Consider the following 15,335-nt stretch of genomic DNA (forward strand, 5'->3'; position numbering starts at 1 on the left):
GAAATGTATGTACAATATTTATACTCCAGTTGGTTTATTTTATAATTATATGGTAAAAATGAGAAAGTCAGCAATTTTTCAATACAAGCAGCCTGTGACACTTCTGCATTTTTATGTCTGATTTTGTAAGCAAGTCGTTTTTAAGTGGGGTGAAACCTGGAAGTACGCAAGACAAAGCAGACTCCTGAAAGGGGTACAGGAGTCTGGAAAGGTTCAGAGCCACTGAACTACACCAATTTACACCAGTTAAGGATCCAAGCTCTTAATCACTCATTGGATCCCTCTGGTGTAAATGCAGCACTCTGGTATTAGAGAGATAAGGCCGATGCAGTAACATTTTATTGGACCAACTTCTGGTGGAGGAAGGTACAAACTTCCGATCTACGCAGAGCGCTTCTTCACGTTGGGGGCAGGAAGCCGAATAGCTCAGATGGAGGAAGCAGAGTGATTCAGACACTCTACTTCCTTCCCCAGACCTGAAGAAGAGCTCTGTGTAGCTCAGAAAGTTTATACTTTCCACCAACAGAAATTGGTCCAATAGAAGATATTACCTCAACCACCTTGCCTCTCTCATGTCTTAGGACCAACACGGCTAAAACGCTTCAAACACTTTGGTATTGCAGACAGGACAATATCTGGCTCTGCTGTCAAGTATCCTCCCCCCACACACCACTTCCTCTCAGTGAAGAAAACATCATCCCACATGATCCAGCCATGTGCTACATGAGAACATCTCTGTTCCCCATCCCTTACCAGGAACCATACTAACCTCATTGTTTCTGTTTGATTTCAAGAGATGCGAGCTGTGTCCCCACAAAGACGGAGCCCTGAAACGGACCGACAATGGAGGTAAATGCCCCTGCACAGAGCAGTCAGCTTGCTTTCTCATTGCATTGTCTGTTGGGGGGATGGCAGCACCAGTTCCAGATGCAGAGTAGCGGTTAACAACCTAGAAATTACTGCACTCATTGTCCATCTAGGTTACTAGTGCTGGATGCTGTCTAGGTTGCCAACCAGTGGACAATGCCGAATGCTCCAGAGGAAGGAGTGACATCTCCCCTACCATACACACACGTACCTCCTAATGTACCTACAAAGGCAACACTATTCTCTAGAAAAAATTCCTTCCTGACCCCTAGCTGGTATTCTGGTTTATGCCCTGAAACATGGGGATGGCCTTTGTAATTTTCACCTAAGCTAGTGTCACTGCAGATGCTGCTATTATTCATATAAATACATAACCTACTAAACTATTTACTTCAATCATATGCTGTAGCGGTGAGTTACAAAGGTTAATTATGCTGGAGAGAACACCTCCGAGTAGGGATAAGAGGGGAATTGATTCTCTGAGAGAGCTAGTCAATCCTTGCCCTCTCTGCTGAGACTTCCAGCAAAGGAGTCGGTTAGTGGGGAGGCAGGACGGCGTAGTGGATAAAGAAGAGGTTCTGTTCCTAGTTCTGTCACTGTGTTGCTGGGTGACCTTGGGCAAATCACTTCACCTTCCTGTAACTTAGTTTTTCCCCATCTATAAAATAGGGAAAATGATACTTCCTTGGTAAAATGCCTTGAGATCTATGGAGGAATAAGCGCTAGGTATTCTTATCATCATTACTAGTGGCTGTTGTGATGATGGTTCAACTTGGGCTAGTGCTGTCCCAGGCAGGGTGGAGATTCTGCTTCTGCATCTGATTCTGTTGAGGATTCGGAATTTAACAATCAAACTGGGGCGGGGGGGGGGGGGGTTGCTATAATGGAGTGGGACTTTCCTCCAGAGTTGTCCCATCCGCATCTTGTGGAGAGTTGTCCTTCTCCCAGCTGGCTGGTGGTTCTGGGTGGTCTGCAACAGTCTGGGCTTCAGATCTTGAGTGGGTCATTTGTGGGGAGGAGTGGACATTCTAAACCTGCTCTCTCCAAGAAATTTCTGTCCCTTTAGTTAAAATTTGCAGGTGGTATCTAGCCATCTGTCTGTCTACAGAGGATGGCAATCAGTTGTTCTTCATGTTCACCAAGGGTGGGACAAGAAGGAATCAGCTTAATTTGAAGCAAGACAGTGTAGGTCAGATATTAGGAAAAACTTTCTAACTCTAAGGATAAGGAAGCACTGGAACAGGCTACCGAGAGAGGCTGTCGAATCCCCATCATTGGAGGTTTTTAAGAAAAGGTTGGACAACCTCCTGCTAGAGATGGCCTAGGTTATAATTCATCCTGCCTCAAAATGTGGGGATGCCAAGATGACCTCTTGAGGTCCCTTCCAGTCCTATCTTTCAGAATTAAAATCTCAAGGCCAGGATGTGATTTAGTTTAGTTCCCTCCCTTCCAGCCAGGGCCTGGCCTTGAGATTTTAATTGTGAAAGATAGGACTGGAAGGGACCTCAAGAGGTCATCTTCCATCCTACTGCCTGTTTGCTGCCCTCCCTAGGTCTCTGGCATCTCATGGGGGCCTGCTGTGATCTTCTGTCTCCCGTTTGCCTCCCCAGGCTGGGCCCATGTCGTCTGTGCTCTGTACATCCCCGAGGTGCAGTTCGCCAACGTGCTGACCATGGAGCCGATTGTCCTGCAGTATGTACCTCACGACCGTTTCAGCAAGGTGAGGCTGCTTGAGGAGGGAGAAGAGTTATTCGAGCTAAAGGACACGGTTGGAACAAGAACCAAGGGGGTTAAACTGGCCTTGAATAAACTTAGGCTGGAAGTTAGAAGAAGGATTCTGACCATCAGAGGAGTCCCTCTAGGAGCAGTGGGGAGAGCAAACAACCTAACTAGTTTTAAAATGGAGCTTGATACATTTATGAACAGGGTGATATGACAGCATGCCAACCCCTGAGTACACCCCCTTGTGGCATGGCATGGCCCCAGTGCTTAATTTGTGCTCGGGCTCATCCCTGGTGTGTCTAGGCTTGCTGTGTTAATTATGAAAGTAAAAAAATTGTTTGAGCCCTGGCACCTCTTTCATTACAAATTAAGCACTGCATGGCCCTGCAGGCCCTCTCCTCTCTCTTTCTCGTGTCATGCAATTATTTACTAGTAGACCAGAGTACTTAGACCAAGATCTCCTCCTGCTAATAAGGAGGCTTACTTATTAACTCTTGCACAAAGTACAAACTCCTTAGCTCCTCAAATCCACCCTTCTTCCGGGAGCTAATTCAGACAGGTCTCCTCTCCTCAGACATCTCACAGTCTCCACCTGGGCCTGTGTGCTCTCAACCAGGTAGACTTCTACCTCCTGCTAGCATTTCTAGACGCTGCTCTGAGAGCCTCTTTTCTCTAGGAGAACCTTCCGTCAGCTGAGCTCGTACCCTTTTATCAAGTGCAAGGGGGTTAATTATTGGCACGGGGGCTGGGCTGGGCTAGGCTAGGCTCATTCTCCTTAAAGAAGCCCTTTGTGGGTAGACTGGGCCCTGACTCCTTTTAAAGGGGCCAGCCACCCTGTGACATAAGGGCGGACTCTATGATCCAGGAGGTCTCTGTCAGTCCTTTCTCCCTTTTCTCCAGATACCCCTACCTCCATATGGTCTTTGTTGGGCCTTTTCTTATTCCCTGCATTTCCTATCCACTTTGGGTTCATTTCCGGGTATTTTATTCCCTTTCAAAAACATATAATAAAGTGAAGTCTCATTAAAATTCTAGAATCACAGGGTTAGAAGGGACCACACGGGTCATCTAGTCTAATCTCCTGCCAAGATGCAAGATTTGTTGTGTCTAAACCATCCAAGGCAGATGGCTATCCAGCCTCCTTTTGAAAACCGCCAGAGAAGGAGCTTCCATGTCTTCTCCAGGCAGACTGTTCCATTATCCTGGTGTTCTTACCGTTAGGAAGTTTTTCCTGAGGTTTAATCTAAATCTGCTCTGCTGTAGTTTGAATTCATTGCCTCTTGTCCTGCCCTGTGGCAATTCTTGCAAGTTACCTTGATTTCCCTCCATTGCCATGGCTCTGCCTCTGACTTGTGCCTTTGCATTCCCATTGCCCTCACCCGGCCCTTGCCCAGAGAACACTTCTTGTTGTGTGTGTGGTGTGAGCCACTTGTTATTTGGGGGGACAGGGGAAGACTGTGAGTGGGATTAGACTGTGTCTGTCCCCCCCTATTATTAGGGGATGGCAGGAGTGGCGGTTCATCTGCCCAATGCATTGCAGGGAGAATGGGGATGGGTCTCCCTTTGACCCACATGTTATGGGGAATTTGTGGGCTGAAGCTGTCTTTGACTCACGGGTTATGGAGAAACATGCGTGGGAGGAAAGGCAAGGAGGCTGTTATTCGGATCAATGGGGCTGAGGCTGAGTGGAACACTGAAAAATAAACCAGTATCAGTGTCACAGGAAGGAACTGATACACCCCCCGGGGAGAAGTTTGGGAAGGTCTTTGCGGACTATGGAGCAGTGTGCATGGGATGGGGAAGGCCTGCCCATTGCATGGCCTCCATGGGGTTGAGGGACAGCTCACAGCCCTCCGTTTCCTTTCCCCAGACTTGCTATATCTGTGAAGAGCAGGGCAGGGAGAGCAAAGCAGCCTCTGGGGCTTGTATGACCTGCAATCGACATGGCTGCCGGCAAGCCTTCCATGTCACCTGGTGAGTCGCCACGGTAACGGCCCCCATCAGCTGTTTTCTGAGCCACAGCCTTGAGGCCATGTTAAGCAGCAGACAGGGCCCCACTCCAAGGGGAGCTGGGCAAATAACACTGACTTTATATCCCCCACACACACCTACCAGAGGTGGAGGAGATTCCCCAGAGTTGTGTGAAATTTCACAAGAAGGAGGCATTCCCAGGGCGGGGCAGTGAGTGACGGGGATTTCCCTAGGACTGGGTGAAATCTAATGATAGAGAGGCTGACTCACAGCCCAGGGATGCTTTTTCACGAGCACAGGGCCTGGAAGAGCTTCATCAGAAATATGTGATTTTTAAGGTCCCATCTCTCATGCACCTTCAGAGCCTGTCGATCACGGGAAGGTTGGAATTCCCTGCTTTGCACTGGGAGCAGCCTGGCTTCCTTGCTCATGAGCTATTGTCCCTTGGAATAATCACATGTCGCTCAGACCAGTCCCCAGCTAAATGCAAAAATTACAAATAGAGGTGGTAGACAATGTTCAACGTTTCCACTAAAACCTTTTGCGAAAATTTTCCCCACCAGCTTAGAGAGAGGTTGAAATGGTTCCAAAGTGTCAAATTTTGGTGAAAATTTTCTCCTAATGTTTTTCAAATCGCTACCCTCTCCCTCTCCCCCCATTGCAAACCATTTATTGAACAGGCCAGGATGGGAAGCATCCAGCCCTTCATGGGACAAAGCACTCAGCACATGGCCTGTTGAGGTTTATGCTCTGCCGCCTTCCCCACCTTGTGCATTTCAGTGCCCAGATGGCCGGCCTCTTGTGTGAAGAGGAAGTCCTGGAAGTCGACAATGTCAAATATTGTGGCTACTGCAAGTATCACTTCAACAAAATGGTGAGTCCCTTTGTTTCCCTGGTAGGGCTTATTCCCGCTTGAAAGGGGAGGCAGCATCTTGGGGGTTGATCCTGGATTGTCCCAATGCCTGGCAGCAGGAGAGGCCCTGAGGGGATGTAGGCGAGACCTTAGTCTGTGCCATGGACCACTCCTTGGTTCTCTTGCTCTCACAGGGCTAGCAGAGCCTGCGAGTGGCTACCTTCCCTGACCTTTGACGCAAAGCACTTTAAAACTATGGGGCTGGTTCTGGCCCCCTGCTCCTGCCCCTGTAGGGCACTCTGGGAGCACTCAAGGGGCCGGGGGGAGATTCTCCAGGTGCAGGAGCAGCATAGGGCTGATGTAAGCAGCCCATTACTACTCTGGCCTAGGTGGTGGTCTTGGGACCAGTAGGGGACATGTCAGGACAGGAGGGAATGTGGTGCTACAGGGCTCTTGGTACTAAGGGGGTTCTGAGCTGTTGTCCAACCCATATGCCTTCCTGAAGAGGTTGCTGTAAGATAGAGCAGCCCTAATTTATGCCTGGAACCAGGGGCGGCCCAAAGATGGCATGAAGACACCCAGGAGATGCAGCACAGATATATATATATATATATATATAGCCCCATCAAAATGCAGGGAGGAGGGTGACACGCTGCCCAGCATTCAGGGGAGATTTGGGGCAACAGGGAAATGGGCTCCTCCCCATTACATCACAAGAGGAATAGGAGGGAGAGGGACCCTTCCCAATTTAGAGACCCCTTCTCTCCCCAACCCTACTGGAAAGGACACCTAATCCCCAGCGTTCTCGGCCCCTGCTTTGTTTGGTGGCCTTTCCCAATCTCCTTCCCACTTCTCAGGGCTGTCACATTCCGTGTCTAATATCTCCGGCCTCCTCCCCAAAGTCAAACTGGAGGCCACATTCCTGCTATGTGGGTCCCTTCATCACCCAGGACAACCATGGCCCTGTATCTGCTTTCCCGATGCACTTATAGGCAGCAGGGCTCCCCAGCAGCCACCTCACCAGGGGTCTGAGAACAGAGCCCCCCTCACCCAACATCTTACTCAAGAGCATTGGCCTTATCTAGGAAGGGGGCCTGGATGTAGAAGCCAAGCAGGGGAGTCTGGTTTGGGCCTATCTATATATATCTACCCATGTGAGCTAAGCAAGGGTTTAGGAGTGGTACAAATCAGGTCAGAGCACCATCGCTGTCACAATTCAGCTCCTCCTCATAGGTAAGCTCCTTTCCTCCTTGCTTACAAACCTCTCACACCCAGGCAGGGCCCAGCTACTTCCTCTGCCTCGTGCGTGTCTTTGTGCACTGGCCATGTGGCATACAGGAATTGGATAGTATCCCTTGAAGCAGTCTGTGAACCCTCTGGTGGCCCTCACTGTGCTGCTCTGTGCTTTCGAAACCAGTCAGAGCAGCAGTATGCATGTATAACTAGGCTTGGCATGTCAGTCGCACATACTAAACACACTTGTTGGGCTCCCCACGTGGTTTCTTCACACCATTATTGTTGTGTAAAGGGCAAAAGGCACAAGAGGCCAGGAGGAGGAATCTGAAGTGGAGCGACGTATAAGAAGCAGGGGGGAGGGCTGTCCATCTGACCAGATGGAGAGTTGCTGGGGTAGGAGAGGGGAAGTCAGGTAAAGCATGTCTCATTAATCCCCTGTCCTCATTCAGCTTGCCCAGAAAGTTGGCAAGCTGTAGGTTATCCTGCTTGTAATCTTCTTTCTAGTGAAAGGGTGAAACTCCTCCAGCCTCCCTTCCCAAGACCAGCAAAGGGCCATGTGGCCCCTGTTTTAGGCCACACCGACACCACGGTTGTTACAGAGGCACAGCTGCCACTATGCCATTGTAGCCACACCTACATTGGGGGGTTGCCTTGGCTTAACTACAGCTTTCGGGGTGTGTGTGAATTTTTCATACCCCTGAGTGACGTAGTTAGATCGATCTAAATTTTAAGTGTAGCCGAGGCCTTAGTCATGATTTTGCTGAAGTGCTGAAGCATTGGCCCTGTCCTCACCATTGGCTCTTTGTTTTTTTTTTGTCTGTTCTCCATTTCCTCCCCCCAAATCCCCCGCTTATCTCAGAAGACATTGCGTCACTCTGGAGGCAGCTCCTTCATCGCCGGGAGAAGAAGCCGGTCTGTGTCACCTGCTCAGGAGAAGCCTGTCTCCCACCATGAGAGGCCAAAGAAGGTAATGTTCCCCTGGGTATGTGTCTGTGCATTGAGAGAGTAAGGACTTGATCATATGGGGTGAAAGAAAGGAGAAAAGGGTGTGGGGGACACAGGTATCCTGTCTGATGTATCATTGCCGTCCAAAGGGGTTCACAACTGGAGATTTGTCCACTGGGCTGCGTTTCCAAATCGCACTCTAGAAACACATGGTAAATTTGGAAGCACAGCCATGGTGCATGTGAAACACTGCACGTACAAAGAGAACACATGCCAGCAGAGGTGCCCATGTAACATGCTTCCCCTCCCTTCCCAGCAGTTGTTCCATATGGAGGATAACAGTCTACTACTGCCACCAGCTAGCAGAGTTACTTCTTTAGCTCAAGTGGGAAGAGTCTGTGCTGTGGTGCTGAAACCAGTGGGTTCAAATACAGCCTGTGACTTATGCTTGAGGTTATGCTCACAGACTTTGGAGGCTTTGCATTCAAGGGCCAAGAGATTATGGGTCACAGAATTTTGGCCAAGTTGTTAACTGTAAACAATAAAATAATTCATAATAACAAGCAAGGTGCTTAATTAGCCAAATTAAGCACAGTAACATGGATCCTGCCCTGTGGTGCAAAACTAACCAAGGAAATATCTCATTTTGGTTAAATGATTATTCTGAAGAACATCACACTCTGTGTCTGTCTGGAATTATAGTTATTTAAACGAGTAAGATGTGCTTACCGAAATCACGACAGTATTACATGCCATGTTAATGAGGGAGACAGAGATGTGCTCTCCTATTGGCCACATTGATGTCTTCTGAGACTTTATGGATCAAATTCTGCTCTCAGTAATCCTGGTGTGAATCTGGAGTGACTCCATTGAAGTCACTGAGGTTTACACCAGTGGAACTGGGAGCAGAATTTAGCTCTTTGCACAAATGCAGCTGATGGTGCCATGCAAACTGGAGCAGGAACTCCTAAGGTCTTGCCCTGGGTGGTGTCTGCGGGTGTCTGGCTTGCTAGCTTTTATTTTGTCTTGTTTTAATGCTGCAGCCCTCCATAAATAAACAAACCAATTCAAATCCAGCGCAGGCTGGTAATAACCAAACTCCAGGACTCCCTGAGGGCTTGTTGGGTGATTTCTGTGGAATGAATTGGGTGGGTCTCAGCCCAGTTCCCAGCGGGCAGCCACATCCATCTTAGAAAAGCAACATGGCTGCAGTGAATGCCACCTGATTTCCTTCTTGCCAGCCCCATCTGAGAGGGGCTGAGTAGGTCGTGAAGATTCATGTCCCATCTCGTCCCTATTGAGAGGTCCCTCCAGATCTGGGTTGACACACACCGGCCAGTATGTGCGAGCACCGTGCCGTACCTGATCCGCAGTCGAACAGGGGAGACATCAGTTTCCAGGGATGCTTGTATAAATTCACATGCACCCCACTGCTGACCCTGAAAGGGCAAATTTCCTGGTGTAGATGAGGCTAAGATACACCAGGATATATTTACTCCTCTTGTAAGTTGCAGCTGCTGGGAGGGAGGGAGAGAGAAAGAGCCTTTGTGTCATGGATAGAGAGAGCTGGAGCTTGGCACCGGGTAAACAGCTGTAATGGAACGTGCTATTTTTAGCCAGCACCAGCCAGAGGGGTTGGGGGAGGGGGACGGGATCAGTGTGATTGACAGGAGCTTTGGAGATCCCAGCTGGAATTATAAGTGACTGAAGCTGCGAAGGTCAGGGACTGTAAGACGGTTACTGTATTTACATAGACTTTGGCAGCGGGGGTGACAGGGGCGGGATCATTGTCATGTGCCTAGCAGGCAGGAGTGTAGGTGGTGCTGGTCTCCATGCTGAGGCTGGAAAAACAGGTTGGCACCGGAGGAGAAGCCAGAGCAGGAGGAATGTATGTTTGTTTGCATTTCTGCAGCGCTTGCTGCTGCTGTCACGTCTGGGTGCTTCACAAACAGGGATGGACTCAGCCCCACAGAGCTGGGCGGATCATCACTGGGTTTGTACAGCCCCTAGCACAATAGGGCACTGGCCCATGACTCCATACATTACATAAATCGTAATCGTAAATCATTCCCCCATTACAGATGGGGAAACTGAGGCACAAAGAGGGCTAAGTGTAAACCTCCTCTCTTGGGGGGATGAAGCAGCTGACACGAGAATGGTCATGAAGCACCCGGCCTTGCCCCTCAACTCCCACTGAAGTCTGTGTAAGTCATGGGTGCTCAGCAATATACAGGTCCGGCCCCAGTTTGTTGTTAAGGTGCACGAATTGAAAGAATTGCCACTGAATACAGATTGTGCATGTGCTGTAACCATTCAAAGAGTGTCTAAAGCAGGACTTCAAATCTGTTACTCCCCGACCCGTTTCACAGTAAGGGTTGAGTGGCTAGGTCAGGGGACTGGCCCTCAGGACTCCTGGGTTCTATGCCTGCTTCTGATGATGACCTTGGGCAAGGTCACTTTCCCTCCCCTTCTTAACCACTTGTAATATAGGCATTGCAAGACTGAGCTATCTCCCAGGGAGCATTGTAAAATGATTCCTGTTTGCAGAGCTCTCTGAGAGCCTTAATGAAAGGGATCTGGGTGTTACTAGGGTTATACTTTACTATTCTGGTAAAGACCTTCAGCTGTCCTGCCCTTCCCTCTGGCCTTCAGGAGAGGATTTGAAGCCCTGGTAAACCTTGGGTTCATCCTTTGTTGCTAATTATCTGGCTAGCACAGGGTTTTATACTGCTGCCCCTCACGCTAGTATCTGAGTGTCTTCCATGTAAAAGCGATGGCAATAGTGAAATCCCTAGTAGACTTCATATTGCTATGGAGTTTGTACCCATGGCAGCCAATGATATGGAGCCTTAATTCCATTACCCACTTTTTAGCTTAGTAGGGAGGCCCTGGACAGGAAGGACTCAAATGAAAAGCCCCAGTCAGATTTAGGAGAAGGGTTTCCTCTTGTTTGCATCAGCCCCGATCATGTTGCCAATCCATGCTTGCGCCAACACCCGAGCAAGTCACGTTGCAACATGTTACATCACAGCATGACGACACGTCCTCATTCTGTTGTCATGCTGCTTTGGGGTGCCCCCAAAAAATGTGAGACTCTTGCTGTCCTGTGAATGTGTGATGGACTCCTGAAAGTCATTACTGGCCCCATGCTGGCCGTGTCTTTCCGGAGAGGGTGGCAGATGGAAGGGATAGCTTTGTGGCCTAAGCTTGGGGTTGGAACTAGCTAGACTGCCTTAGCACCATGGGTTCGACATTTGGATAGCTCAGCTGTGTCTGGTGTAATTTCCCTGGAGTCAGTAGTCTTCAACAGAATTACACAAGAGGTGGATCTTGACCACAGAGTACTACGGGGGTAGCTCTCATAAATGAGATCCTAAAAGGAGGGGATCCTGTCAGCTGTGCATAGTCATTATAGGCCACGTGGCACATTTAAGAGTAAATGGGATTTGCTGCATTATCCCTGGGCAAAATCTTCCTTCCTTTCCCCTGCTGTGCAACATAGAGGGTGCCTTCCATCCCAGAGATGGCTGCATTTCAGCAGAGCTGCATGTGCATAGGACCATACACCAAGATCCTTACATAGGTCTGAAAGCTGCAGGTGCTTCCTGTTATGTGTTTAATCCCATTGATTTGTAGGGGACTCTTCACTGCCCAGCAATTGTTTGTAACATTAGGATCATGACTTTTTACTTGGTCTTCACTGAAGCAAAGCTCTAACTGAAGTGAAGAGGGAGTCAAAACAGAGTAAAGAAAGAATAAGCAGCTCAGGATTTAGCCCACTGAATTTGTGAGGAGTTGTGTCTGGGCTTTGCTAAACAAAGGCTCGTAGTTTGTAAGGAGCGTTCACTACACTGGAAAAAAAAAACACAGCACCTGAGTTTCAGAGCCCGAGTCAATTTACTTGGGTTCACAGGGCTTGGGCCGTGGGGCTAAAAATAGGAGTGTAGATGTTCCCGCTTGGGAGCTGGGGCTCTGGCCCAAGTGACAATGTCTACACTGCTGGTTTTAGCCCCAGAGCCTGACCTCCATAAGCCCAAGTCCATTGACCCAGGCTCTGAGACTTGTTGCCGCGGGTTTTTCTTTGCCTTGTAGACTTACCCTTTGGGACAATAGACGCTGATGGAGTGGCCCTGCTAGCCTGTGTGCCTGTCCCTCTCAGGAACCTCCAAGCCCTTGTGGGTTCAGCAACCCTAACATTTCCTTTCTCTTGTGCTGTTCCAAAAATGGCTAGCTCTCGTTTTAAGGCAGTTTGGGTTTTTTCTCCAGCCACACCCAGGGCCTTAGCAAAAGCACCACTGTTTATTTCTTTGCCTTGGCATTTCCAAAGTGCCTGCTCATTGCTCAACTCTTCGGGTTGCATTTTTTGTGCGTATGCATTTTTTTAAAACAATGCTAAGTAATGAGAAAATGCTGGATGATATCCGGATGGTGAATGAGGTACAGATGCCTGCGCCCCTTCTCCTGTTCGTCAGCTGTGAAACTTTAAAAAACAGCTATGCTCTATAGGCTGAAGTTTTCTATGTACCTGAAGTTCCCAGGAATGGCTGGAAACAGAGACTGCTTCCTCTATGAAGTGATGGGCATTTTAAAAAATATCTGTAACAGGCCAGATCCTCAACCACTGCTGTTATTATTATTCATATTGCAGTTTTACCGAGTTGTCATAACGCAGGCCAAGGCCCCATTGTGTTGGGTGCTCTACATCCATACTGTAAGAAACAGTCCCTGCCCCCAAAGGGTTCATCATCTAAATGACTTGCTGGAAGTCACATGGCAGCTCGGTGTTAAAAGCTGGGAATAGAGCCCCCTTCCAAGTTGTAAAACAGTGGTCTAACCACTGGGCCACACTGCTTATCTATTGGGGTTTATACCAGCTAAGGATCTAGTCCAGTATATCTAGGTCCCAGCATGTGTTAGAAAGGGGTGGGGCTGTGAGATCTCACATCCAAACCCCTTTATGTTTGGTGGATGTGTTAGTGTTCCCATCTGTACCAGAACCAAACCTGCCAGGGGTCGTTTTGTTTCCACATTGGATCCAAAGTGTGGAGCAGCCTTCTTTCTTCTTTTTAATGCAGCCAAAGACTTGTGAGATCAGCGTCCGGGATATTTTTGGCACGGTCAGATCCAAGTCTGATTCAGCCTCAAACCCAGCCCCCAAGCCCTGATCCAGATCCCAGTCTGAATGACACCCCTTTGGGGCCTTTCATTAGGGAGCATGGTCCGGCCCACCCCTCCCAGCAAATTCTTTGGAGCAAATAAATAGAGCCGCAACAATTTACGAGCAGGTGCTGCTCTCGTGCCTCTGCGTGAAATCCAGGGGGTAACCAGCTAACCTGACCCATCTGGGTGCCTTGACTTATCCCCCATGCACTCACTGGGCTAGCTTCCCCTCTCTCTTGCACTGGTGTAACTCAGAAGGAAACCCACTGCAATGAATGGGGCCACACTGGTGGAAGAGAGAGCAGAATGAGGCCAGTAGCTTTCACTGGGGCAACATTTTTAACTCCTCCTTCCTTTCTCTGCCTTCTTCCTGCTGCTGCACCCACATCCTGGCCTCCTTGGTTTCTGGATTATTAGAGAGTAAGAACCAGAGACCGCTCGCCTCTTCCAGACTAAGATCCCAACCCCCCCGAGGAGCCTCTTCTTCCTTCCCCCACTCCAAGCTGCTTTTCATGGTCCGCTTGCTCGGGCCCACCAGCAAATTAGGAGTGGGGCTCCGAGCAGGGAGCGGAGTGCGTGGATTGGAGCGGGGGAGGGAATAAACGCCCCAGAGAAACCGTGCACTCCTTTTTGGCAACCAGGGGATCTTGTTTCACTCCGCCCGCTGCTTGAGAGCTACAAGTTGGCTTGTGTGTCTCAGTCCCGCCCCGCTATGCGAGCCCAGCTCCCCCCCCTCCCCTTCCTTCCCCAGTCAAGCCTCTGCTCTGCTCCATGCCCAGATGCCAATCCCCAGCTGTTAAATCCTGCCTGGGGAGGATGTGTTGTTCATGAAGTTGGTTGCCTTGGGGGGAGGTCCATGTTCGCTCCAGAGCCAGGCTCGCCCAGCCAGCCCCGCAGGGAGCGTGCAGTGCCTGGAAGGTAGGGGGGTACTTTGTTTTTCGAGGCAAGGTGGGTGCCTGTGTGTGTGGAGTGGTGGGGGTGGGGGTGTTAACATATTTGCCCCCCTCCCCCTCCTCCAGTGAAGCTGCTTCCTGCCAGTCTTCTCTTCACTGCAGGTTCCCCAGGCAGGCAGGAGACACTGGCAGTGATTTTTCAGGGCTGCACACCAAGATTCCTGGAAAGCAGATTTGCAGAAGCGGGGCCTGCATGGAGGGGAAGGGGCCGGGGGTGCTGGGCACTGGAGGACTGGGCGTTGGCAAGCAGGGCAGACTCCGGCCGTACCCTTCCTCCAGACTGTGCAATCAGTGGTGGCTCTTGCAGGAAGCCTTCAGAGCAGCCGTGATACTCATCCCCTCCCTTCCCCCAGAGCGAACGGACACGTTTAAATGCCTGGGCCGAGCACTGGGGGGTTGGCACGGCATGGGGCTGCTGCCTGCCAAGCTGGGCGTGGGCGGTACAATGGAGCAAGGTGGAGACAGGGCAGGGCTGCAGGACCTGGGGGCTGCCAGCTGGCTTTCCATGCGCATGCTCGTGGGTAACAGGGTAGCTTGTCTGGGGGACTGTCAACCCCACTAAAATAACTCCCAGTGAGTAACTAGGGACTAGGGCCCCTGGGTGGCTGGGTAACCCGACCCCTCTGGGTGCCAGGACCCGTGGGTGGCTGGGTAATCTGACCCCTTTGGGTGACAGTGCCCCTGGCTAGCCAGGTAACCTGACCCCTCTGGATGCCAAGGCCCCTGGGTGGTCAGGTAACCCGGCCCCGCTGGGTGTCAGGGCTCTGGGTAGTAGCCAAGTAACCTGACCTACTAAAGTATCAGGGAATAACCTGACTTGTCCATTTCCTGGGGTATCACTAAGGGACTCAGAGCAATCAGGCATCCTGAAACTTGCAAAGTGGAAGTGCAGGGGTTTGAGACCCAGAAACACAAGGCTGAGGTTCCACCCGGTTGTTTTGGCCTTCTGATCCACCAAGAGGGGAGTAAGTGAGTGACCCGGAGAAGCCTGAAAAGAAGAAGTGTTTCCTAACTGAGCAGGGGAGGAAAAGGAGGTGGCTGTGGGCATGACCTGGAGCTCTTTGTGTTGGCTTGGAGTACAACTGCAATTCCACTTCTAGTCTCCTTGCAACACTCTGCTCTGAATGCAGGAAGTAGCTGCTGGGTAAGTTTAAGCAGGGTTCAAAGGCTGGCCTCTGCAGAGCAGATGTTCCAGAGTTCAGAGCCAGATTCCCAACTGCTCAGCACCTGCACTTGGGGCCACCTTTTCAAAAGAGCCGAGCACGCAGTGTGCTGAGCTCTTTGGAAAAGCAGGCCACTTTTCTTAGGTGCCTAAATTGGAGATGAGCTGTTCGGCAAATCTGGTCCCAGTTGTGGGTGCTGAGTGCTTGCGATGTGCGTGTGCATATATATATATAGACGTTCCTAGATGCAACCAGATGCAATGCTCAGTTATTTGTCATAACCTCTATAGTGCTGACTACTAAAGGAGATTCTCCAGGACTTCAAATAGCAGAGACCTGTGGTTTTGGAGCAGGAAGTTCTTGAGATCTGTCACAACGGCTACTATGTTAGCTCTGGGATAAAATCATGACAACGCTGTCTCGTGCAGCATTTGCATCGTCACACTGTAACGCTGCACCGCAATG

The 15,335-nt window shown here is 50.0% G+C and overlaps 1 protein-coding gene across 4 annotated transcripts in view; it reads left to right on the top strand.

The window, feature by feature from the left end:
• Window positions 1-15,335, top strand: part of MLLT6 (MLLT6, PHD finger containing) — a 72,637-nt gene that overhangs the window by 11,860 nt on the left and 45,442 nt on the right. For 2 of the 4 annotated variants that reach the window (XM_048829895.2, XM_048829897.2), the window contains exons 3-7: window positions 795-849; window positions 2,478-2,587; window positions 4,460-4,563; window positions 5,341-5,434; window positions 7,509-7,616. In XM_048829895.2, the coding sequence (XP_048685852.2) occupies window positions 795-849; window positions 2,478-2,587; window positions 4,460-4,563; window positions 5,341-5,434; window positions 7,509-7,616 (471 nt within the window). Of the gene's footprint in view, window positions 1-794; window positions 850-2,477; window positions 2,588-4,459; window positions 4,564-5,240; window positions 5,435-7,508; window positions 7,617-15,335 lie in introns of those variants that run through there. The other 2 variants (XM_048829896.2, XM_048829899.2) reach the window with 2 other exon arrangements.

This window comes from Caretta caretta, chromosome 27 (assembly GCF_965140235.1).
Source record: "Caretta caretta isolate rCarCar2 chromosome 27, rCarCar1.hap1, whole genome shotgun sequence".
Lineage (NCBI taxonomy): Eukaryota > Metazoa > Chordata > Testudines > Cheloniidae > Caretta > Caretta caretta.